The sequence below is a fragment of the Galeopterus variegatus genome, unplaced genomic scaffold (assembly GCF_000696425.1).
Source record: "Galeopterus variegatus unplaced genomic scaffold, G_variegatus-3.0.2 Scaffold2105, whole genome shotgun sequence".
NCBI lineage: Eukaryota > Metazoa > Chordata > Mammalia > Dermoptera > Cynocephalidae > Galeopterus > Galeopterus variegatus.
In genome coordinates this window covers 94789-119001 of record NW_007728216.1, presented here as the reverse complement: position 1 = coordinate 119001, position 24213 = coordinate 94789, and the positions used below count along the sequence as shown (strand labels likewise).

General features: G+C 35.7%; 1 protein-coding gene across 4 annotated transcripts in view; it reads left to right on the top strand.

Annotated features, from left to right (window-relative positions):
• STK31 (serine/threonine kinase 31) overlaps window positions 1-15542 on the top strand; it is a 100651-nt gene extending 85109 nt beyond the window's left edge. For all 4 annotated transcript variants that reach the window (XM_008580464.1, XM_008580461.1, XM_008580462.1 and 1 more), the window contains 2 exons: window positions 7894-7962; window positions 15164-15542. In XM_008580464.1, the coding sequence (XP_008578686.1) occupies window positions 7894-7962; window positions 15164-15391 (297 nt within the window). In that variant the 3' untranslated portion in view covers window positions 15392-15542. The remainder of the gene's footprint in view (window positions 1-7893; window positions 7963-15163) is intronic.
• The last annotated feature ends 8671 nt before the right edge of the window (window positions 15543-24213 follow it).

The window sequence follows — 24213 nt, the reverse complement described above, 5'->3', positions numbered from 1 at the left end:
AGCATGTAGAATAAAAAATATAAAAGGGCAAAAAGTCAAGACTGAAGGGCTGTGCTTAAAAAGGTGATATTCAGAGTCAAACTGGAACCATTATCAAAGGATCTTATTTCTAGGGCTGTGAAGGGATGACTTTGACTTCACAGCTTTTAAAAAATTTTAGAAATAGCAAAAATAAAAGTAACAGTTTGATAGTAAAGTTCTAGAATATTGACTAGTTATTTTGGGGATATTATAAGATATTTTGGTCTTGGATCATTTTTATTATGAGAACAAGATCAAATGATGGAATATTCCAAAGACTGTCTTCAACTAGAGAAAATTTAATTGTTTAAGTGTTGGTGACTCTTCTACCTTCAAAAATAAACCTTATCTTTTAACTGGCACATTTTAAATGTAGTTTTATGATGCAGTCTTTTGTATTAAGGTTTTTTGATATATTTTTAGGTTATAATGAAAAATCTTAAAGGCTTTTTTTAGAAGCCAGTTTTTAAAAAGTAGAGCAGTTCTGATGTTATATTGAGAAAAAATTGTGTGTGTGTGTGTGTGTGCGTGCGTGCGCATGTGTTGGGGGGGGTGCTGCTGTGAGGAAGCAGAATAATTTTAAAATAAAGAGAAGTGAATGACTCCATTCCTTTATTCAAATGACTTTTTTTCAGCATGGCCTTTCTAAAATGTAACTTTTCTTTCATGCTTTATTTTTCTCTTAATATATTATACATTTTTAAAATTTATCTTTATTATTGTCTGCTTCTAACAGTAGAGTGTAAGCTCCTTGGGGGCAGCTTGTTTGTCTTGTTTGCCACTATATCCTCAATGCCTAGAACTGTGCCTGGCACAGATTAGGCACTCAAATATTAGTTATATGAATGCATTCCTTTGTGATATAAGGATGAACATTTAAATTTTAATCACAATTATGTGCTAAAAGTTTTAAGCTTTTCTTTCTTTCTTTTTTTTTTTAATAGTGTCATTTCCTTGGTGAATTCATCTACTGATCTCTCATTTATGGCCCTTTAATACATTTTATTCTCTGGAATCTTGCTTCAAGATTTCTTTTTATCCCAACTCGTAATGTATTTCTAGGAAATATTTGTGGTCGTATTGGTCACCCATTGAACAACCTAACCTTGCATTTTCTGGATCTCCTTAACAACTTGAGACCCATACCTTCATGCAGTTTCAGTCACCTGCCAAAACCAAGACTTTGTGGTTCCCTGTAATTTTTCTTTTTCAAAAGTAATAGAAACCAATCCAATATATTTTTGTCAGGATAGGGCTTCCTATCCTCTCATTTTACTATATCTGCTGATCTTAAATCTCCAGTGTGTTTTGTTTATTGTCTCCCTCTTCTCCCCCTTTCTTTACTCAGCCTTGGACCCCATCTTATAATCCTCAAACTATATCCTATACTCCCTATTACTCCTATTCTTCTGTTTAGCTTCTTTAGAAAAAAAAAACAATTCTAGGTTATGTATTATGGCCTGCCATTTATGCTTTTCTTAGAAAATTCTTTCCCATTTCTCTTTTTTAAAAAAGGTTTTATTTTTATGTGTGAATAACTTTTATAAAGACATATACATTTGATTTTTTCTAGAGTATGACTAAACATCATATTTGTTAATTTAAGGATGGTATTATGTCTTCTTATAACATGGTGATAACATCCTCCCTTACCAGGAGCACATAGTTCATGTTTGGAACTAACCAGTGCTCTAGAAACTCTTTCATTACACTCTCCTATAACAACCATGTGAGGAAGCATATCATTATACCAAGTGTAGAAATGAGGATTGTGAGAGTCAGGGAGGGAGTACCTGAGTGATGTCTCATCTCAGAATTTCAGTGGTGGGGAAAGCAGTCAGTCTTTCACTTTTAAGTATAATATTAGCAGTAAGTTTTTTTGGTAGGTGCTCTTTGTAAAGTAGAGGAAGTTTTGCTGAGTGTTTTTTTCATGAATGGGTGTCAGATTTTGTTAAATGCTTTGTCTGAATTGATTGATATAGCCATGAAAATGTTTTTCTCTAGACCGTTAATTAGGTAAATCGCATTGATTAATATTCAAATGTTGAGCAAGCCTTGCATCCTTTGAATAAACCCTGTTTGTTTATGGCACATATTTATTTTTATATGTTGCTGAATTGTTTGCTAATATTTTGTTAAGGATTTTTGCATCTATATTCATGAGGGATATTGGTTTGTAGTTTTAGTTTCTTTTTTTTTTTTATGGTTTTGGTGTTAGGGTATTGCTTCCCATAAAATGAAATGGCGAAGTGTTTCCTCTTCTATTTTCTGAAAGAAATTTTGTAGAATTGGTGTTAATTCTGTTTTAAATATTTGGTAGAATTCACTAATGAAACTGTCAGGGCCTTGAGATTTCTTTTTTGAGAGTTTTTAAGTTACGAATCCAATTTCCTTAGTAGTTATAGGGATATTCAGATTACTTCAGATTGGGTAAGTTGTGGTAGTTTGTGTTTTTCAAGGAAGTGGTCCATTTTGTCTATGTTAACTACTTTTTATATGTGCAGAGTTGTTTGTAGCCTTCACTTATTGTCTTTTGATCTGTAGGGCTTGTAGTTATATCCTCTGGTTCATTCCTGATATTGGTAATTTGTTTTCTCTCTTATTTTTCTTTGCCAGTCTTGCTAAAGGGTTTGTGAGTTTTATTGATCTTTTCAAAGAACTAGCACTTTGATTCATTGATTTTCTTTGTTGCTTTTCTGTTTTAGTTTTATTGATTTCTGCTATTAATCTTTACCATTTTCTAATATGTTTGCTTTGGGTTTATATTTCTCTTCTTTTTCTAGTTTTTTTCAGGTAGGAAATTACATTAGTGTTTTAAAACCTTTACTCTTTTCTAATGTAAGCATTATAATGCTATAAATTTCCCTGTAAGCATTGCTTTACTTGCATCCCACATATTTTGGTATGTTGTATTTTTGTTCTATTCTGTGTATATTTTAATTTCTTTGAGACTTCCTCCTTGGCACATAGATTATTTAGGACTGTGATTTTTAATTTCCATACATTTAGAGGTTTTCTTGTTGTATGTGTGTATTCATTTTTAGTTTGATTCCATTATGACAGGAGATCCATACTCTGTATGATCCCATCCTTTTACATTTATTGAGGTTTGTTTTATGGCTAGGATATGGTCTGTGTTGTTGAATGTTCGATGGGCTCTTGAGAAAAATGTGAATTCTGCTATTTTGGGGTGGAGTTTTCTGTATATGTAAATTACTGTCAGTTAACTGTGTTTCTCAGATCTTCTATATCCTTGCTTATTTTCTGTCTAGTAGTTCTATCAGTTGCTGAGAGAAGGGTGTTGAAGTCCTCAACTATAATTGTAGATTTGTCTATTTCTCCTTTTAGCTCTATCTTAAAAGTCCTTATTGTTAGGTGTGTGCATATTTAGGATTGTCATGTCTTCCTGGTAGATTGATCCTTTTATCATTATGTAATGTTCTTCTTTGTACTAATTTTCTTTGCTGTGAACTCTGTCTGATATTAATACAGCCATTTCTGTGTTTTTAAAATTAATGTTTACATGGTATATATTTCATCATCATTTTACCCTAAAGGTACTGATGTTGTTGGATTTGAAGTAAGTTTCTTGTGAATAATATATGGTTGCATCATATTTTTTTATTTACTCTGCCAATCTCTGCCTTTTAATCGTGGTATTTAGACCATGTACATTTGGGGTAATTATAGTTAAGGTTTAAATCTACCATTTAATTATTTGGTGTTTTGTTTGTTTGTTTGTTTCCTCTATTTCTTGTTTATTTGTTTCTCTTTTCTTGCCTTCCTGTGTGTTACCTGAAAAAATTTTAAGGGTCTGTCTTGATTTATTTACAGTGTTTTTGAATGTATTGCCTTCTATAGTTTTCTCAGTGATTGTTCTGGTTATTACAATATACACATGTTTCTTATCACATTCTAGTGGTATCAGTATTTTACCACTTTGAATGAAGTGTAGAAATGTTACTTTCACTTAGGTTCCTTTACCCTCCCTACTTTTAAATATCATTCTCTTGAGTATCAGATGGTGTTATAACTTTTGTTTCAGTCATTGTATACGATTTAGAAAACTCATGAGGATACTGTTTGGTATTTACTCATATATCTATTCTTTCTGTTGTTATTTCTTCCTTCCTGATGCTCAAAAACTCTTTAAAACCTTTTCCTTTTTATTCAAAGTACTTCTTTTAGGTATTGTTTATGATTATGTCTTAGTTTCTCTTCATCTGAGAACATTTTGATTTCACCTTCATTCCTGATAAATATCTTCATTCCTGATAGATAGTTTCATTCCTGATAGGTAGTTTCTCTAGGTATAGAATTTGTAATTGAAAATCTTTTTTTTATTATTTGAAAAATGTGCTTCTTCCTTCTTCATAGTTTCACATGATAAATCTGTCATTCGAATTGGTATTCTTCTGTAGGTAATGTTTCATTTCTCTCTGGTTGCTTTCAAGATTTTTTTCTTTGTAGCTTTCAGAAGTTTCATAATTTTTTTCTTTCTTTTAGTTTTTTCTATTTGTGGTTTGCTCACCTTCTCTTATCTTCTGGAAAGTTTAGGGACTTCTCAGCTATTGTTTCTTTGAATACTCTTTTAGCCCAATTAGTTTTCTCCTTTCCTTCTGTGACTCCAAAAGTTGGAATTTTTGTTATCGTTTCACAGTTTCCTGAATCTCTATTTCTTTCTTTTCAGTCTGTTTTCTCTCTAATAAGACTGAGTAAATTCTGTTCTTTTCTTCAGAAGTTCACTAATTCTGTCTTCTGTCATCTCTGTTCTATTCAACCCATTTAGCCCATTTAAAATTTTGGTTATTATTCTTTTCAGTTCTGTACTTTTCATGTGGTTCTTTTTTGTAACTTCTCTTTCTTTGCTGAGATTTTTATTTTTTTTTCATTTTCTTTAGAGAAATTATAATTGTTTTTTTAAAAGTTTTGATTGAAGTTTATTCTTGCTTTTAGTTTTTCTGAGTTTTCCTTAAAAACATGAACTTCTTTTTACTAATGGCACTTATTATAAAATAGCAAATGATCATAGTAGCAAATTTGGAATATATGGAATGGAATTATAAAGAATTTAAAGATCACTTATAATTCCATCATCCAGGAAAGTTGTATTCTTCTAGTACTCCCTCTTACTGTTAAAAACATCATATATTAATATGTAAGTGAAAACATAAAATTAATCATACTTTATCTACTATTTTGTGCCCTTTTCACCTGTTTATATAATGAGCATTCTTCTATGTCATCAAATATTCTTTTTTTAAAAAAAATTATTTATTATTATTATTATTAATTTTTACAGTCTAAGATGTTGTGGAGCAGTTGGGTAGGAGGAGGAGAGGGGATAGGGTGGGAAGAAGAAGGGTGGGCATGGTTGAGGCCCGTGGCAACCCCCTCATTCTGGCTCAGGAGCCTGGGGTGCTTCCAGTGGCAGCTCTGTATTCATCGCTGGGCTCAGTAGTCATAGCTGGGCTGGAAGTGGACATCCAGGGGGCATGGCTGAGGCCCTCAGGTACCCCCCCCCGGGCTCATGTGTAATTGCTTGCTTGAAGCATTTTTATGATAGTTGCTTTAATGTTCTTGTAAGATAATTGCAGCACGTGATTCATCTTGGTGTTGATTGCAATTTCTCATTGAAGTTGTAATTTCCCTGTTTCTTTGTACGATGAGTGATTTTTTTTTTATTGTATCTTGGACATTTTGGCTACTATTTTAGTAGATTCTGGGTCCTATTGAAATTTTTATTTAGCAGTCATCCTACTTTGGGTTTAACACAGAGTCCTGGACTACTTTGTGAACTGTGGTTTTAATGGCAGTCTAATTTTCAGAGCCCTTTTGATCATATTTTGATCTGCTTGTGTCATTGCATGCTGCTGGGCCACAAGTGGTCCTTGCTGATGGTGCTTTAGGGACTGAAAAGAGCTTCCCAAGTCTGAACTGTCTGGTGTAAGTATGAGAGTAGAATCACTGATCCATGGGATGAAGCTCTGTGACCTGGGTGCTTGTTGTGGCAGGATCCCCTGCTTCCTATGGCAGATGGAGAATACTTCCTGAGCCAGCTGTTTGTTATGGCAGGATCCCCTTGCTCATAGGGGTCAGAGTGCACTTAACAGGCTATCTACTTGTGGTGTGATTTCCTCTTGTCGATGCCCTTGGCCTCATATGTTGCTTTGTGTTGCTTTGCCCCCCATGGATTTGTCACTCCACTTCCCCTGGGTGATGGAGCTGCAAAGGATTACCCAAAGCCCAACTCTTCTGAGCAGTGAGAAGCCCCGAAGGGGTTAAGTTCCCTGGGACCTTCCAGTGAGAGGCAACCCTTCCTCGGGAAGTTAACCCCGAATTGGGGTTTTCTTCCTGCATTTATTTTCCAGACCAGGAAGTTACAGGAAGAGAACATATGTGGGGTTATAGTTTAACAATATAGGCTGGTAACTTTCAGTGAAACAAGTCAGATGACATTTCATTAGACAATTAAGTGATCTTACAGCAATTTCTCAGTATCTTTACATAACAATCAGTAACTAGTCTGTCTTTGAGCCAGCAACCTGCTGTGCCACAATTCTTATCTTGCAACAAAGACTCAATAACTTGGGGAAAATTTCCTGTTCTTGCAAGGTCAATATTTGAAACTGCAAGGCTTTGGAAAACCAGGCCCTGTGAAGTGCATGTGCTTTATAGTATATTCCACACTCATGGTGTCTCAGGTGAGGAAAGGTAGTGCTGCTGAGGATGATGAGTGCTTTCCCTGGCTGCTTGTTGACAGCGAGGTTTCCAATTGAAACACCTTGGTGTTTCTCCTGGGCTTACCTGGTGGTGTTGGTGGCAATCCTGTTAAATTCAGGAGAGGAATCAACCTACCTAGGCTCTTTTCTGTTGCTGTCTTGGGGGTTGGGAAATACCAGGCCTGGGTTATTTTCTTTTTTGGGTGGCATGGGGGTGGGTCATAAGACTCCCTGTAACTCTGTTGTTCCTCCAGTTTTGGGGTCTCTAATCAGTTTGACTTTTTTTGAGCTTTCAGAGTTTTCCTTTGGTTATATTTTATGTTATTTCCAGGTTTCATAGTTGTACTTAGTGGAGAGGAGGAGGAAAAGACCAAAAGTCCACTGCTCATTTTTTAATTACAATGTGTAGAACTTATTTGGATCTGAATTTAAATAAGCTGTAAAAAAAGTAAAATAATTTGATATTTTTGAGTGATTAAAAACTTGAAAATTTGGTTTTTGATTTCAAAGGTTCGTGGTAATGATGTTGTGATTGTGTCCAAGTAAAAGATTTTATCCTTTAGAGCTATGTACTAAAATATTTACACATGAAATTATGAGATGCATAGGATTTGCCTCAAAGATAATATATATGGGTTTGTGTATAGGGCAAGAGTGGTCATTGGTTGATGGTTGTTAGTATGGTGATGAATACATGGGACTCAGAATACGTTTGTGTATAAGAAGTTCTCCATATTTAATAGTTTTTTAAAGTTTAGCTTTGGTTTATTGAACACAGGTTAAGTATTAGGGTGGAAAGAAACTTGCCTGATTTATATTCTTTGTACCTAGTTTTTGAGTATTGGTGAAGCCAACATGATATAGGCTACGAAGTTTTAACACATTTGCTTATAAGGTGAAGAAGTATTAAGGTATTTATAATGTGTACCTCAATTCTGATTGATACTCTTACAGCCCCAGGAACCATTTGGTTGCTTGTGGACAAGTAATTATTATGAAAGTGTTTTTTACCCTGCAAGAGTTAATGTGCTTTCTCTAAGCAAGTGCTTCTCTACTCACCAGGATCTGAATAGTTCCAGATTTGACTTTTCTATAAGATCAGTATTTTCATATATTGATAATTTATTCATTCTTATTATTTCTTTTACAGCTTTCTGTTCAAAAACAGGAAATGGAGATAAATGAAGATGGAATCCCGAAAGTGGACCAATTTCATTTGGTATGTGAACTTTTGGTCATTTACTGGTTTGAAACGTGGAATTGGTGTGTAGCAGTAATGTAAACTTACGTATTTGACTGAAAATTTCCTCGAATTATTGTAGGAGTCCAAAATAGCATCCACAATAAAGAAGTATTGAAGAGAATTCAAGTGCCCTACTTACACCACTTGCAGATAATTAACTTGATACTGCTGGGTTGTGTGTTTGTCACACAGTTTATATAAATAATTTAAGTAATAATTAAGGAAAATATTGCTTACTGTATGTTCCAAGATATTATATTAAAATTAAGGTTTTAGTATAACTTAGTTTTTTATAAGCACCCAACTGTATCTTTTCTTTTTCATTCATCTGTGTCATTTGAGATTGCTTTGTCATTTATATATGCATCATGCCAACATATTTTGAGTACCTATTCTGTAGCAGGAATTGAACCAGGTGCTGGGATTACAAGGATTGTAGCACTGAAAATGAAATTAACAATTTAGAAATGTGAACGAGTAAATAACCCAAATCTATACATAGAGTATTAAAAAAGTACTTTGGGAGAAGCTGATTTTTAATTCTGCAGAGAAAGGGAGAAAACAGTATGACTAGATATTAAGAGATTAACTATGATAGTAAAAGATTCTATAAAAGTATAATGATCAGACTCTAAAAGTTCTCACACCATTTTGATAGCTTGGGGTACAACAAAGGAATATATATAATTTTGTTTGATTCCACTGTCCTCTAACATTGTCCTCTTATTTGACCACAGAAATAGTTTGTCTTATAATACTTACTAATATCCCATGAATTTGTTTTTTAAAAAAACACACCTTAGGAATGATGCTTAGGAGCTTTGCCACACTTCTTGGGTATTAGTTTTCTTTCACAAGCTGCAGTCAAGGTGTTGGCTGGGCTGTAGTCATCTTAAAGCTTGACTGGGAAAGAATATGCTTCCAAACGCACATGATTTGTAGGATTTAATTTCTTTCATTTTGTTAGACTCAGGGCCTCAGTTCTTCTTTAGTTGTTGGCCAGAAGTTGTTTTCACCTCTTGCCCATGTTTCCAGCACAGCAGCTTGTTTTATCAAAAAGAGCATAAGCAGAGAAGGCAATAGATAGACTCTGTTAGCTAGACAGAAACAGTTTTTCATAGCAAGATCACAGAAATGACATCCCATCACTTTTGTTGTTATCTTTGTTAGAAGCAGTTCTCCAGGTCCAGCCTGCAGTCAAGGGGAAGGGATTACATAAGGGCATGAATACCAGGAGGCTGGGGCTATTGGGGGCAATCTTACAAGTCTGCCTACCATATGGTGAAACCTGCCGCCTACGTGCTAGGCACTCTGGTAGGTGTATGTATAATGAAGGTGAATACATACACAGTCTCTGTTTAATGTGGGTGGCTACTCATGGATATCAAATTATAAGAATCCTTGGCTTGGGTGGTATTTGCTTCTATGATCTGAGGCAGCCATTAGTGCTGGGAATAGGATCGCTTTTACCTACATTTTGCGATCACACATAGTTATCACACAAGTCAGGGCACTGTACTCTGTACATTATAGATGCCATACCACAGTGGAGAAAAATATAAATTTGTGGAATCATGCAGTTAAAAGAGTTATTAGAGGATAATTAACTCACCATTCCCATTCTGCAGAAGAATTTCTTCAATAATATCCCCAGCAGATGACATTCAGCCTTTGCTTAAGTTCAGGGTAACCCATTTCACTGTTGTACAACTCTGTTTATTTTAAAATTAATTTCTTCAAATAGTTAACATATGTATGATGCAAAATTCGAAAGGTACAAAAAGAAGCACATACTGTGAAAAGTTACTTTCCTATCAATGTGACTATCCAATACCCAGTTTCTTTTCTCAGAAACAACAGTTATTGCTAGTTTTTTGTGAATCTTTCCAGAAAAGTCTACGTATGTATCTATCCTTTCAAGAATAGACTGTTGTTTTATTAAGTTTAAGAATGTTATGTCACTATATATGGTCTGTAAGCTCAGTGAGGGCAGGGACTTTGTATTACATGTCACTGTGTCCCTTGTGTCTATAGCAGTGCCTAACACATTGTAGGACCTTAATATAAAATACTTATTTCAATTAAATATTAAAATATTTTAATTAAGTATTAAAATATTTGTTGAATGAATCTTGCTTCATTATATTTTGTCTGGTGAATGTTCTTCATCTGTCATGTCTTGGACCCATTTTTTTCCTCCATCCCTTCCCCTATGTTTTTAATCCTTCCAGAAATCATCTTTGTGTATGGTATATGAAATAAAGATCTAATTTTATGTTTTTACTTGTGGACAGATGGTTCATTCAGTACCATTTATTGAATAGTCTGTCATTTTCTTCTGATAAATGATCCTACTCTGTCCTATGCCAAGTTTCCATATATGAATCTGTTTTGGGTTTTATTCTCTCTATTGATTTGTTTTTTGATTCATGTGCTAGTACCGCACTGTTGTAAATACTGTATCTTTAGAAAGAGTTTTGGCTTTCTTCCTTAGTTTTTTCTTCAATGTTGTTTTGGCCATTATTGGTACTTTATTCTTCCAAATGAATTTTGGCACCAACTTAAGTTCTCTGAAAAACATTGCTGAGACTTTGGAGTTATATTGAATTGATAGGTTAATTGGAAGGAGAATTGCTATCTTAATGATACAATATTTTTGTGGTTGGGAAAATTATACTTTGTTTATTTAGGACTTTATTATTATTTTACTTTTTTACTGTTTTGCATTGATTCTAAGACAGATTTTATTATTACTTTTAACAGTTTAATATTTCTGAAATTGGGGTGTATCTTACAATCAAGGTCTTTTTATCATAGTTCATAGTATGATTTGCAGTATTTTAATTCCCTTATTGTTTTAATGTGTCTTAAATTCAATGGAATATGGCATACCTTTTAATAAATTTTTATAGTCATTTTTAAAGTTATTTTGAGTTATTGAGAAATAACTCATCCACCTTACAATTTATCCATTTAAAGCATATAACTCAGTGGTTTTTAGTATGTTCATAGACATGTCCAGCCACCACCATGGTCAATTTTAGAACATTTTCATCACCTCAGAAATAAACTTCATACTCTTTAGCTATCACCCACCTATATCCTCATCCCCCCACTTCTTTCTTTTGCCTGTGGTTTCCAGTTGTCCCAGCACAGTTTGTTGAAAAGACTGTTCTTTCTCCGTTGAATAGTCTTTGCACCTTGTCAAAATTAGGTGACCATAGATACATTTATTTCTAGACTCTCAGTGCTATTCCATTGATCTGTCTGTCCTTGTGCCAGTACTACATTGATTATTTGCTGATTTGTAGTAAGTTTTGAAATTGGGGAATGTGAGTCCTCCTACTTTGTTCTTTTTCAGGATTGTCTTGTCTATTCTAGGTCCCTGGCATTTTCATATGAATTTTAGAATTTAGAATTGGCTTGTCAGTTTCTACAAAGAAGTAAGTTGAGATTCAGATAAGGACTGCATTCAATCTGTAGATCAGTTTGGGGAGTATTGCCACCATAAATATGTTAAGTCTTCTGATTCATGAGTATGGGATGTTTTTACGTTGATTTAGATATTTAATTTCTTTCAACAATATTTTGTAGTTTTCTTAGAATAACTTTTATGCTTCTTTTATTAAATTTATTCCTAAGTATTTTATTTTTCTGATGCTATTGTGAGTGGAATTCTTTTCTTAAATTAATTTTTAGATCATTCATTGCAAGTGTATAGAAATACAATTGACTTTTGTATATTGATCTTGTATTCTGCAAGTTTGCTGACCTCATTTATTAGTTCTAGTAGTTTTTTAGTGGATTTCTTAGTCTGTATATATAAGACCATGCTATGTAGAAATATTTTTATTTTAAAAGTCTTTTAAAAAAATAAAAGACTTTTATTTTTTTTCTTGACCAAATGGCTAGATCCTCTTGTACAGTGTTGAATTGAAATAGTAAGAGCAGACATCCTTGCCTTGTCCTGATCTTAGGGGGAAAGCATCCAGTCTTTCATCATTAAATATGATGTCAGTTTTGGGTTTTTCATAGATGCCGATTTAGCAGGTTGAGAAAGTTCCCCTCTATTTCATTCTGTTGAGTTTTTTTCCCCTCCAAATTATGAAAGGGTATTGGGCTCTTTCCTACCTCAATTAAGATGATTATGTGACTTGTTTTTTATTCTGTCGCATTGTAGTACATTAATTAACTTCAGAATGGTAAACTGACCTTGCATTCCTGGGATAAATCCCACATGGTCATGGTGTACAATCTTTTTAAAATATTGCTTGATACTGTTTGCTAGTATTCAGTTACTAGATTCAAGTTGTTGAGGATTTTAAAATTTATATACATGAGAGATACTAGTCTGTAGTTTTCTTTTTTTATGTCTTTATCTTATTTTCATTTCAGAGTGATACTGATCTCATAGAATGAGTTGGGAACTTTTCCCTCCTCTCTTATTTTTTGGAAGAGTTTGTGAAGAATTGATGTTAATGTTTTATTTTATTTTAAAAGATGACCAGTAAGGGGATCTTTTTTTTTTTTTTTTGTCTTTTTTTACTGACCGGTAACGGGGTCACAACCCTCGGTGTCGTGCCCGTACTGGGGACCAGCAACGGGATCGCAACCCTCGGTGTTGCGCCCGCACCGCGCTCAGCCAGTGAGCGGGAACCGGTCTCCACATGGGATCCGAACCCTCAGCGGGAGCGCCGCCGCTCCAGTGCGCCACCGGGCCGGCCCACCAGTAAGGGGATCTTAACCCTTGACTTGGTGTTGCAGCACTGTGCTCTCCCAAGTGAGCCACGGGCTGGCCCTTAATGTTTTAAATGTTAGGTAGAATTCACTGGTGAAGCCATGTGGACCCAGGCTTTTCTTTGTGGGTAGTTATTAATTTAATCCTTTCATTTGTGATATTCACAATTCATATTCACAATTCAGATGTGATATTCACTATCCAGATTGTCTCTTTCTTATTGAGGCAGTTTTGGTAGGTTGTATCTTTCTAGAAGTTTGTTCATTTCATCTACATTATCTAATTTGTTGACATATAATTGTTCATATTTTCTTTTTCTTTTTCTTTTTGTTTATGGTGGCTGGCTGGCACAGGAATCTGAACCTGTGATCTTGGTGTTAGCACCACATTCTAACCAAGTGAGCTAACTGGTCAGTCCTCATATTTTATAATCCTTTTTTATTTCCGTAAGATCAGTAGTAGTAATGTCCCCTCTTTCATTTCATATTCCAGTAATTTGAGTCATCTCTCTTTTCTTGGTCAATCTAGATAAATTTTGTCAATTCTGTTGATATTTTTCAAAGAATCAGCTTTTGATTTTATTGATTTTTTTCTACTGTTTTTCTGCTCTCTATTTCCTTACTTTCTGCTCCAATCTTTATTATTTCCTTCCTTCCACTGGCTTTAGGTTTAGTTTGCAACATAAATTATTATGCCATTATCACACCGTATAAAAATTAACAATAATTTTTAATGTTACGTTTAAATTTCCCTAATTTTCTCAAATATATTTTAAAATAGTTGTGTTTTTCAAAATCAAGATTTTAACAAGACCCACATGTATCAGATTAATATACCTCTTAAATCTCTCTTGATTGGTAAAGTTCCCGTACACCTCCTTTCTTTTCTCTATGTCACGTATTTGGCGAAGAAACTTTTATTTCCCACATTTTGGAATTGGTTGATTGCATCCTTATGGTATTATTTCATATGTTTCTCTTTTTTACAGTTATAAAAAACCTGGCAGGTATGGAGGCTTGAATAAATTCAGTTGTTACAGCAAGTATATTTTATAGATGATACTTTGCACATCTAATTGTATCATATGATTTGGCATCTGGTTGTCAAAGTAAGATTGATCAGTGGGTTTGGGTAGAAAATTTCATTTATGTAGAGGTATATTTTTAGTTTTTATATTCTGTTCTGTTGGTTTGTTTATTCATATTTCAGTGCTACACTCAATTAAAACAGGCTTTGCAATATTCTTTAATACTTGGTAGGGCTAGTTCTTTCCTCATTGCTGTTTTTTTTATCAGAATTTTTGTGGCTATTCTTGCTTGTTATTCTTGTAAAAGAGTTTTACAATTAACTTGCCTAGTTTCAAGGAAAAAACTGATTGTATTTTTATTTGAATCATGTAAATTTTATAAATTAGAGAAAATTGACACATTTGTGCTGAGAGTCTTTTTTTTTGTCTAAGAGCATAAGAGTTTTATTCGTTCCAGATATACTTTTGTGGTTTTGAAGGGCAAGTGTTATTTTTTTTCATTTAGATTTTGTAATTTTTTTAGTTAAGTTTATACCTAGTGAACATACTATCTTTAAATATGCTTAAAAACATATTCTGTAGAGTGCAGTATGGATGTTGGCATTCTTTCATTTATCAGGTATTTATTGAATGTCTGCTATATCCCAGACACTGCTAGTTGCTGAGGATGAAGTGATAAACTAAATTTATGACCTTAAGAATCTTAGAGTCTAATGAGGACACTACCAGTAAACAGATAACTTGTATTCAGTGTGATATGTGCTCTGATTGGAGTAATCATAGGGGGCAAATACAAGGCATACCAAGGTGCCTTGGGAGATGGGAATAACGGAACAGCAACATCATAGATCATCAGGTTGCTTACAAGTGATAATACAAATAATGCTCTTTGAAATAGTGGCTAATAATAAATTCTGGCTCCCATAATGATGATGATAATGGTACTGGTGGTAGAAGGATTCCCAGAAGGGTTCACTTTAAAACTGAGACCAGCAACAGTTGACTAGGTGAAGATGGTTACCCTTCCAGGCAGAGGAGTCACAGTGTGAAATTTTCGTAGTGTCAAACTCTGACCCGTGCCCTATAAAAGATGGAAAAGGGGCAGTCATAAAATTTCCTTTATTGGTATTTCGCATGTTTTTCTTTTTTTTTGGAGAGACTTTTAGGTGTAGTTATCTTTTTTCCTTTTACATTTTTCCCTGTAATTCAATTCTGTTGTTTTATTACTGGAGGTATCCCTTTCTAATAAAAAATAGTAAAACTTGATAGGAATCTTTAAAAATATAAATAGAAAATTTTGATTTTAGCTCTGTATCACTGACCAAAACTGTTTTTGAATTGGATCCTCCTTTTTCATTACAAGATTGTCCTTTTGTTCATTTGTTTTGATTTTGTTTTTGTTTTGTTTGCAGGATGATAATGTCAAATCCCTCCTCTGTAGCTTGATACATTGTAGAAGTTCAATAACTGCTGAGCAAGTTTTGAATGCTGAATGTTTTTTGCTGCTGAAGGGAAAATCAATTCCAAACCCAGAAAAAGATATTGAATATACCCAATATAAAAAGGAAGAAGAATTAAAGATGGAGAACTTGGATAAATATAAGGGAAAGACAAGAAATGGTGAAGCCAGCTTTGAATGATAAGTTAGTATACTGCTGTTGTTACAGATGTTCCTTTTAAAAATGTTTAGTTTGTTTAATAAAAAAAAAATCTGGAAATGCTCTGGAACTAGTTGAGTTGTGTCTTTGGTATTCAGGTTGTGAATAATAAAAGATACTTTATGCAAGAAAATGGCTTGCTTTGAAATTTTGTTTAACTTGGAATTGTTAAGGAAGGAGTTTCTTGTCTTTAAAATACTTTTTGAAATTGAATAATCAGACTGTGACACTTGCAATGGGAAAAGTTGCTAGATTGCTGGACAAGTGCTACAGTTTTTCAGTATGTTGGCTAGCTGGTGATGGAGGCTGATACTTTTATTCAACAGATGATAGTTGGCATCTGCATTGTATCCAGTTTTGGAAATATAAACAAGACATATTCCTTACACTTATGAAGCCCACAGTTTGTTAAGAAATTCAGAGATATAAATGGATATTTTTATAGTACAATATAAAATTTCCAATGACAGCTCTGGCTTTATAGGATTATACTGGAGGGGTGCTCATCCTATGGAGGAAAGCTTTCTGGAGGTGATGCATTAGTTAAATCTTAAGGGGTAAATACAAAAGGTGAAGAGGGGTCAAGAGTATCTTGATTAGCAGAGAAAGCATGATGAAAACACTGAAGGGAGAAACAGTTGTTGGTTTAGTAGTATAAAATATAAGGCTGGGAATCATCAGATAAATGAGGGCTTTATAGGAAATTATAAAATGCCTATATCTAATTATTTTATAGGAAATGTGGAATCATTGAGGAATTATAAGCAGCTTTAGCTCTTCTGAAATTCATCTTCTATCTACCATCAGAATAGGAGGTAGGGAGACTAGTTAGAAGGCAGTTGTAAAAAAGTAGGTGAGAGATGATGAAAGCAAGATTTAGGGAAGTAGAAACAGATGAAACTTACGGGACACATATACAAAATGAATTGAGGCAAAATCAGTTCGACTTGGTAATTGAAATGTGCTGTATGTAGAGTAAGGTAGTACGGCAGAGTCTCTAGATGCCTTTTCAATATCCAGTGTTCCTTTCTTCCTTAGTAACAGATCCCCAGTTTTCTTCGACATGGAAGTGTACTCAGCAAGACTATATTGATCATTTTCTTTGTTAGTTGAGGCTTTTTGACTAAGTTCTTGCAAATAGGGCTCCTTAAAATGAACTGACAAAGCTGGGAGATGTACCCTTTTGCCTTTACCCCTTTCCTACTGCCTAGAAGCTAACGATGGATACAATTCGAGCAGTCCTCTTGGATTAGGAGGTGACCTTGGGATGCAAGCCATGAACCAGGATGATGGAGCAGCAAGTTAGAAGGAGCTGGTGTCCCTAGTCATTCTGGAGCCTCTGTACCAGCCTCAAGATTTCATGCAATTTGAGAAGATAAACTCCAACATCACAGTGTGATTCCTGTATCAGCAACTTCAGACTCACCTGGAAACTTTAGAAATGTAAATTCTTGGCTCCACTAAAGGCCTAATAAATCAGAACCTCTGTGGGGTGGAGCTTAGCAATTTGTATTTTAACAAACCCTTTAAGACATTCTTATGAATAATAAAGGAAACCACTGTTACATATTCAAGTCATCGCTACCTTTTGGCTTTCCTGTTTTATAGTAAAACTTAATTGATTCAGTAGTAAAGGCACAGCAGTTAGGTTTAAAGCAAACTTGGATAATTAAAGGGAAAAAGGGTAGACCACTTAATTCACACTCACTGTATTAAATAAATAATTAGGCACTCTTTACAATAGCCAAGAGTTGGAATCAGCCCAAATGTCCATCATCGGATGAGTGGATACGGAAAATGTGGTATATCGACACAATGGAATACTACTCAGCTATAAAAACGAATGAAATGCTGCCATTTGCAACAACATGGATGGACCTTGAGAGAATAATATTGAGTGAAACGAGTCAGGCAGAGAAAAAGAAATACCACATGTTCTCACTCATTGGGGGGAGCTAAAAAATAAATTAATTCACCCACATACACACACACAAAAAAACGGGGGGGGGGGAAGATATAACAACTATACTTTTTTGAAGTTGTTACAACAAGCATACGGAAAGGACATTCTTGGGGGGGAGGGGAGAGAGGGAGGAGGGAGGGAGGTGTCGGTGATGGGCCATAATAATCATATACATTGTATATTGACAAAATAAAAATTTAACGAAAAAAAATAAATACTTAGACCAGCATTCCCTAAGTATGTTCTACTGAATACTAGACTCTTGGGACGCTCACCACAAAAATGAATTGTGGCTAGTTGTTCGTGAAATAATGAATTCTAAATTGGAGATTAATTATGCATGTTAGATAGAAAGGTTCTAAAAAGTTCTGTAGTAAAGAAACCTGTTTAGTTTTATTTAGCCCAGAGTTTGCCAAAATAGACAGTGATCCTTCCTCCCTGCCCCCCCATAATACCTAGTAACCCCTCCCTTGTGAAACTAGTGAGAGGATCGGATTTTGTGGAATACTAAGTTAGATGGTATTTATTTTTATTTTATGTTTGAAAATGGCAATATTAATGATGAGAAGAGACAATTTCTAAGTATCTGTTTAATGACATAAATGTCTCTGGAAATGTGTGTATATTACATAAAGGTAACAATGTAAAGGCAAACGTGAATTATGCAGCATGTAATAAACGATAGGAAGAGCAACAATGTATGTTACCAAAAGAAGAGGAAGGGAAGATAGAGATGATGAGGTTGGGGAATAGACATTTGACTCTTTTTGTAGGAGCACAGTAGAATTCTGCCTCTTTGAAATTGGAAGGAGGGCATTCCAGGCCAAGGGAATTAAGAAAGCTCAATGGGTGGATTTGGGAAGGTGTGAGAAATTAGCTGGAGTGCAAGGTACTTATGAGGGAGATGAGAAATAAGCTTAGAAAAGTATTGTGGGGACAGATCATAGAGGATCTTGAGTTGCTCTATAAGGGATGAGACCCTCTTATAAAGTATGAACAGGTGAGTGTTTTAAAATAAAATAGCTAACCGGGGAGGATGATTTGGGGAGGGAAAGGTTGAAGGTAGTGAAAAAGTCAAGGATGGTGCATTTTACTTAAGTAATTGAGACAGAGAAAATGTCCTGTTTTAGGTCAGGGCTGAAAAAGGAAAGGATTAAAGGATTAAGAATGTAAACTCTGAAGAAGTTTAGGTGAAGTCTTTAGTCCATTTCATAGTATCAGTGCTAAGTCATTTCAGCACATGTATTTTTTTCCTAAGTAATAAACTTTATATCAGTTTTAGGTTTACAGAGAAATTGAGCAGAAACTGCAGATAGTTCCCATACCCCAATATTCTCCTCCCCACAGGTTCTCTCCTATTATTAACATCATACATTAGTGTGGTACATTTGTTACAATTATAAACCAATATTGATATATATCATTAACTCGGTTTTATAATAGGGTTTCTTTCCTCTTTGTGTCATATAGTTCTGTGGGTTTTGTCAAATGTGTAATGCCGTGTAATTGCCATTCCAGTATCACACAGAAAAGTTTGCCCTAAAATCCTCTGTTCTCCACCTTTTCATCCCTCTCTCCCTCCCTTCTCTCCTGAAACCCTTGAACTACTGTTTTTTTTTACCCCGTTACCTCAAGAATTGATCATTTCTTTGTGTTGGGAACATTCAAAATTCTCTCTTCCAGCAAATAGAAAGTATACAATAAATTGTTTTTAATTATAGTCAACCTACAGTGTGATAGAACTAGATCTTATTTCTACTATCTAGCTGTAATTTTGTATTCATTAACCTATCTCTCATTATCCCTTTTCCTTTTCCCTTTTTTTTCCAGCCTCTTGTACTATGAGATCATTTTAAAATTCCATATATGAGTGAGAACATGCAGTATTTGTTTCTATTCCTGGCTTACTTTACTCAACATAGGGTCCTCCAAGCTCATCCATGTTGCCATGAATGATAGGATTTGATTATTTTTTTATGGTTGGATAGTATTTCATTGTATAAGCCCATTTTCTTTATCCCCTCATCAAAAAGAAAGCTATAGACCAATATCCCTGATGAATGTAGCTGCAAAAATAATCAGCAAAATACTAGTGAGCTGAATCCAGCAGCATATTAAAGAGATAATTCACTATGATCAAGTGAATTATCACTATGATTTATCCCAGGGATGCAAGGATGTTACAACATACACAAATCAATAAACATGGTACATCACATCAGCAAAAAGGACAGAAACCATATCATCAGCTTGATGCAGAAAAAGCATTTGATATAATTCAGCATCACTTTATGATAAAAACTCTCAAAAAGTTAGATATAGAAGGAACGTACTTTAAGACAATAGAGGCCATATATGACAAACCCATAGCTAATATACTAAATTGGGAAAAGTTGAAAGCTCTTCTTCTAACTGGAACAATGCAAGGATACCCACTCTGTCCACTCTTATTCAATATAGTTCTGGAAGTCCTAGCCAGAGCAATTAGGCAAGAAAAAGAAAGAAAGGACATCCAAATTGGAAAAGAGGAAGTCAAATCGTTCCTGTTTGCAGGTGATATGGTCTTATATAGAGAAAAATCTAAAAGCTCCACCAAAAAACTCTTAAAACTGATAAATTCAGTGAAGAATACAAAATTAACATTAAAAAAATCAGTAGTGTTTCTGTACACCAACAATGAACTAGCTGAAAAAGAAATCAAGAAATAATCCCATTTACAACAGCTACTGAAAAAAAAATGGAATATAACCAAGGAGGTGAAAGATCTCTACAATGAAAACTACAAAATACTGATGAAAGGAATTAAAGAGGACACATAAAAAGTGGCATGGCATTCCATATTCATGAAGTGAAAGAAATATTGTGATAATGACCATACTATCCAAAGCAATCTACAGATTCAGTGCAGTCCCTGTGAAAACTCCAATGACGTTTTCCACAGAAGTAGAGAAAAAAAAAAAATCCTAAAATTCATATTGAACCACACAGGACCCTGAATAGCTAAAGAAACCTTGAGCAAAAAGAACAAAGCTGGAGGCATTATACTTTCTGACTTCAAAATAAACTACAAAGCTATTATTAATCAAAACAGCATGGTACTGGCACAAAAACAGACACATGGACCAATTGAACAGAATAGAGAACCCAGAAGTACATTTATGTATCTTTAGCCAACTGATTTTTGACAAAGGCACCAAGATCATACATTGGGGAAAGGACAACCTCTTTAACAAACAGTGCTAGGGAAACTGGATATCCATATGTAGAAGAAAGAAACAAGACCCCTATTTCTCTCCATATACCAAAATCAATTCAAAATGGATTAAAGACTTAAGTGTAAGACCTGAAAGTATAAAACTACTAGAAGAAAACAGGGGAAACACCCCAAGATGTTGGTTTTGGCAAAATTTTTATGAAGACTTCTAAAGCACAGGCAATAAATGCAAAAATACACAAATGGGATTATATCAAACTACAATGCTTCTGCACAGCAAAGGAAACAGTCAACAGAGAGAAGAGGCAACTGGCAAAATGAGAGAAAATATTTGCAAACTGTTCATCCAACAAGGGATTAATATCCAGAATATACAAGGAACTTAAACAACTCACCAGTAAAAAATTAATCAGATTAAAAAATGGGCAAATGACCTGAATAGACATTTCTTGAAACATTCAAATGTCCAACAGATATATGAAAAAATATCACTAATCATCAGGGAAATTTAAATCAAAACCAAAATGAGATGTCATCTCCAGTTGGAATGGATGTCATCAAAAAGACAAAATACAAATGAGGACGTGGAGAAGAGGGAACCCTTATAAATGGTAGAAATGTCAATTAGTAGAGCCATATGGAGAACACTACGGAGATTCCTCAAAAAACTAAAACTAGAGCTATCATATGACCCAGCAACCCCACTGTTGGGTGTTTTTTCCAAAGAAAGGAAATTAGCATACCAAAGAGATAGCTGTACCCTCATATTCATTGCAGCACTATTCATAATAGCCAAGGCATGGAATCAACATGTGTCCATTGACAGATGAGTGGATAAAGAAAATCTGGTATAGGCCAGAGTCATAGTCTGGTCCCAGAACTGTTACCCATCGCAGAGCAGCTCCTGCAGATCAGCAGCTCTGTGGGTGGACCATTGCTACAGCTGTGGACTCTGCAGATGTGAGAGAGGCAGCTGCAACCACTGCCACCGTTGCTACCCCTGCAAGTTAACCCTGTTGCTGCCAATGACATTGCAGAGGTGAGAGAGGCAGTTGCAGCCGCTGGCACAGCTGCTGCCCCCATGAGGTAACCCCATTGCCACCAAGGACATTGCAGACATGAGGGAGACTGCTGCCACTGCCACAAAATAACCCACTGCCTCCAAGGACATTGAAGACACAAAGATGTGAGGGAGGCAGTTGCAGTCGCTGATGACTCTGCTGCCCCCATGAGGTAATCCTTCTGCTGCCAGGGATACCACCAAGGACACTGGAAATGTGAGGGAGGCAGTTTCACCTGCTGGCACTGCTGCCACCTTCATGAGGTAACCCCAGTGCTGCTGCGGACACTGCAGATGTGAGGAAGGCAGTTGCAGCCATCAGCACCACTACTGCCTGCATGAAGTGATGCCACGGCCGCTGCTACAGGGTAACCCCACTACCACTGCAGACACCATAGTTGCATGGGCTGCTGCTGTGGAAACCACAGCCAAGCAGGCAGCCGCTGCAACTGCCACAACTGCAGTCACTGCTACATGTAGCCACCATTGTTGTATGAGCAACCCGCCACCACTGGAGCCACCACTGCCATGCAGGCAGCCTGGAAAAGCCACCTTTACAATCACCACTGCCACAAGGGCAGCCTGCTACCACAGAAACAGCCATAGCAGCCACTGCTGCCATGCAGGCGGACTGCCAGCTATTTGACTGCATTGACACAAGGAGGGTCACCAGCAGAGTACAGGAAAGGACAGTATAGAAGAAGCAACTGCTCTCTACCAGATGACCTGACATTAATGTAAAGATATTAGAAATATGGGGAAAAAAAACAAGAAAATATGAGCATTCCAAAGGGATACAATAACTCTCAAGAACCAGATCTCATGAAGCAGGAAACCCTTGAAATGACTGAAACGGAATTCTGAGTAAAAATCTTAAGGAAACTCAAGGAAACTTTAAAAGGGCGAATTTTATGGTCTGTGAGTAATATCTCAAAAAACTGTTATGTAAGAAAAAATTACATGTATGTGTTATTTCAGTAAATATTTTAGTGACTCCTGATTGTTAGGCATCTATATTTCTCCCTGTATTGGTCCGTTTTGTGTTGCTATAACAGAATACCTGAAACTGGCTGATTTATAAAGAAAAAAGAAATTTATTGCTTACAGTTTCTGAGGCCGAGAAGTCCAGAGTCCATCTGGTGGTGGTGACAGTGACCCAGGGGCCTCACATTGCAAGGTGATGGAAGCAGAGAGCAGGGAGAAGACAGACTCTCCTCTTCTTTTAAAGCCCTCAGAACCACACCCCTGATCACCATTTTTAATCCATTCACTACTGCATGGTCCTGCAATCCAATCACCTCTTCAAGGCTCCACCTTTCAATTATCATAATAGGATTTCCCACCCTCCTAACAGTCACAGTGGGGGCTAAGTTTCTAATACATAAAACTTGGGAGACAATTCAAGCTTCAATAGTTTTGGGGGGACATAATTCAATCCACTATACTCCCTTATTTTCAGCTAATCCCACTGTATCTGACTCACCTAGTTTTCTGGTTTGTGATTTTTCAAGTCTAAACCTACATGAGAGCCACCTAGTTATCTTGTTAAAAATGCAGTTTCCTAGTGTTTATACTCAGAGATTCTGTTTCAATACATCTGAGAATGAGACTTGGTAATTTAATTTATAAAAAATGCTCTTTAGTATCCCTGATGTTAGATAATGTGGACCACATTTAGAAATAGTGTTCTGGGAGAATGTGCTCTCAATTTTACCAGCCAGATTTTGTTTCTTTTTACCTTACCTTCTTAAAATGAGTTTTACTCTCTGACATTGAATGTGTATAGATTTATTTATTTATTTATTTATTTTTTCCTTTTTGTCTTTTTTCGTGACCGGCAATGGATCGCAACCCTCAGTGTCGCGCCCGTACCGGACCGGGACCGGCTACGGGATCGCAACCCTCGGTGTTGCTCCCGCACCTCGCTCAGCCAGTGAGCGGCCGGTCTGTATGTGGGATCCGAACCCTCGGCGGGAGCGCCTCCACGCTTCCCTGTCTTTTTTCGTGACCGGCAACGGGATCACAACCCTCGGTGTTGCTCCCGCACCTCGCTCAGCCAGTGAGCGGCCGGTCTGTATGTGGGATCCGAACCCTCGGCGGGAGCGCCTCCACGCTTCCCAAGCGGCGCACTGTAGCAGTGCGCCACTGGGCCGGCCCTGAATGTGTATAGATTTAAACAAAAATATTTTAGAATGTTTTTCATATTTGTGGAGAGATAGTATATTTCCTAGCTCTGAATGGACTGAAGATACCACAAAGGATAAAACTGACAAATTAGAATATATAAAAATCAACACAATGAAAATAACTAAGGGATGACAGCTGACTGGAAACACTTGCCTGAGTTTAGGAGAAAAAGGGCTAATAGTTAAAACAGGTAAAGTGATTACTTAAATTTACAAGAAAATTATTGTTTACAGTTGGCAAACCCAGAAATAAATATGCAAACATTTTTTCCAAAATTCAAAGAAGTGCAAATTAGCCTTTAGATAGTATTTCATACTTAGTGAAGCTGTGAAGTTTTAAAATGTCTTGGTCTTATAATATTGATTAAATTGGTGCAAGTT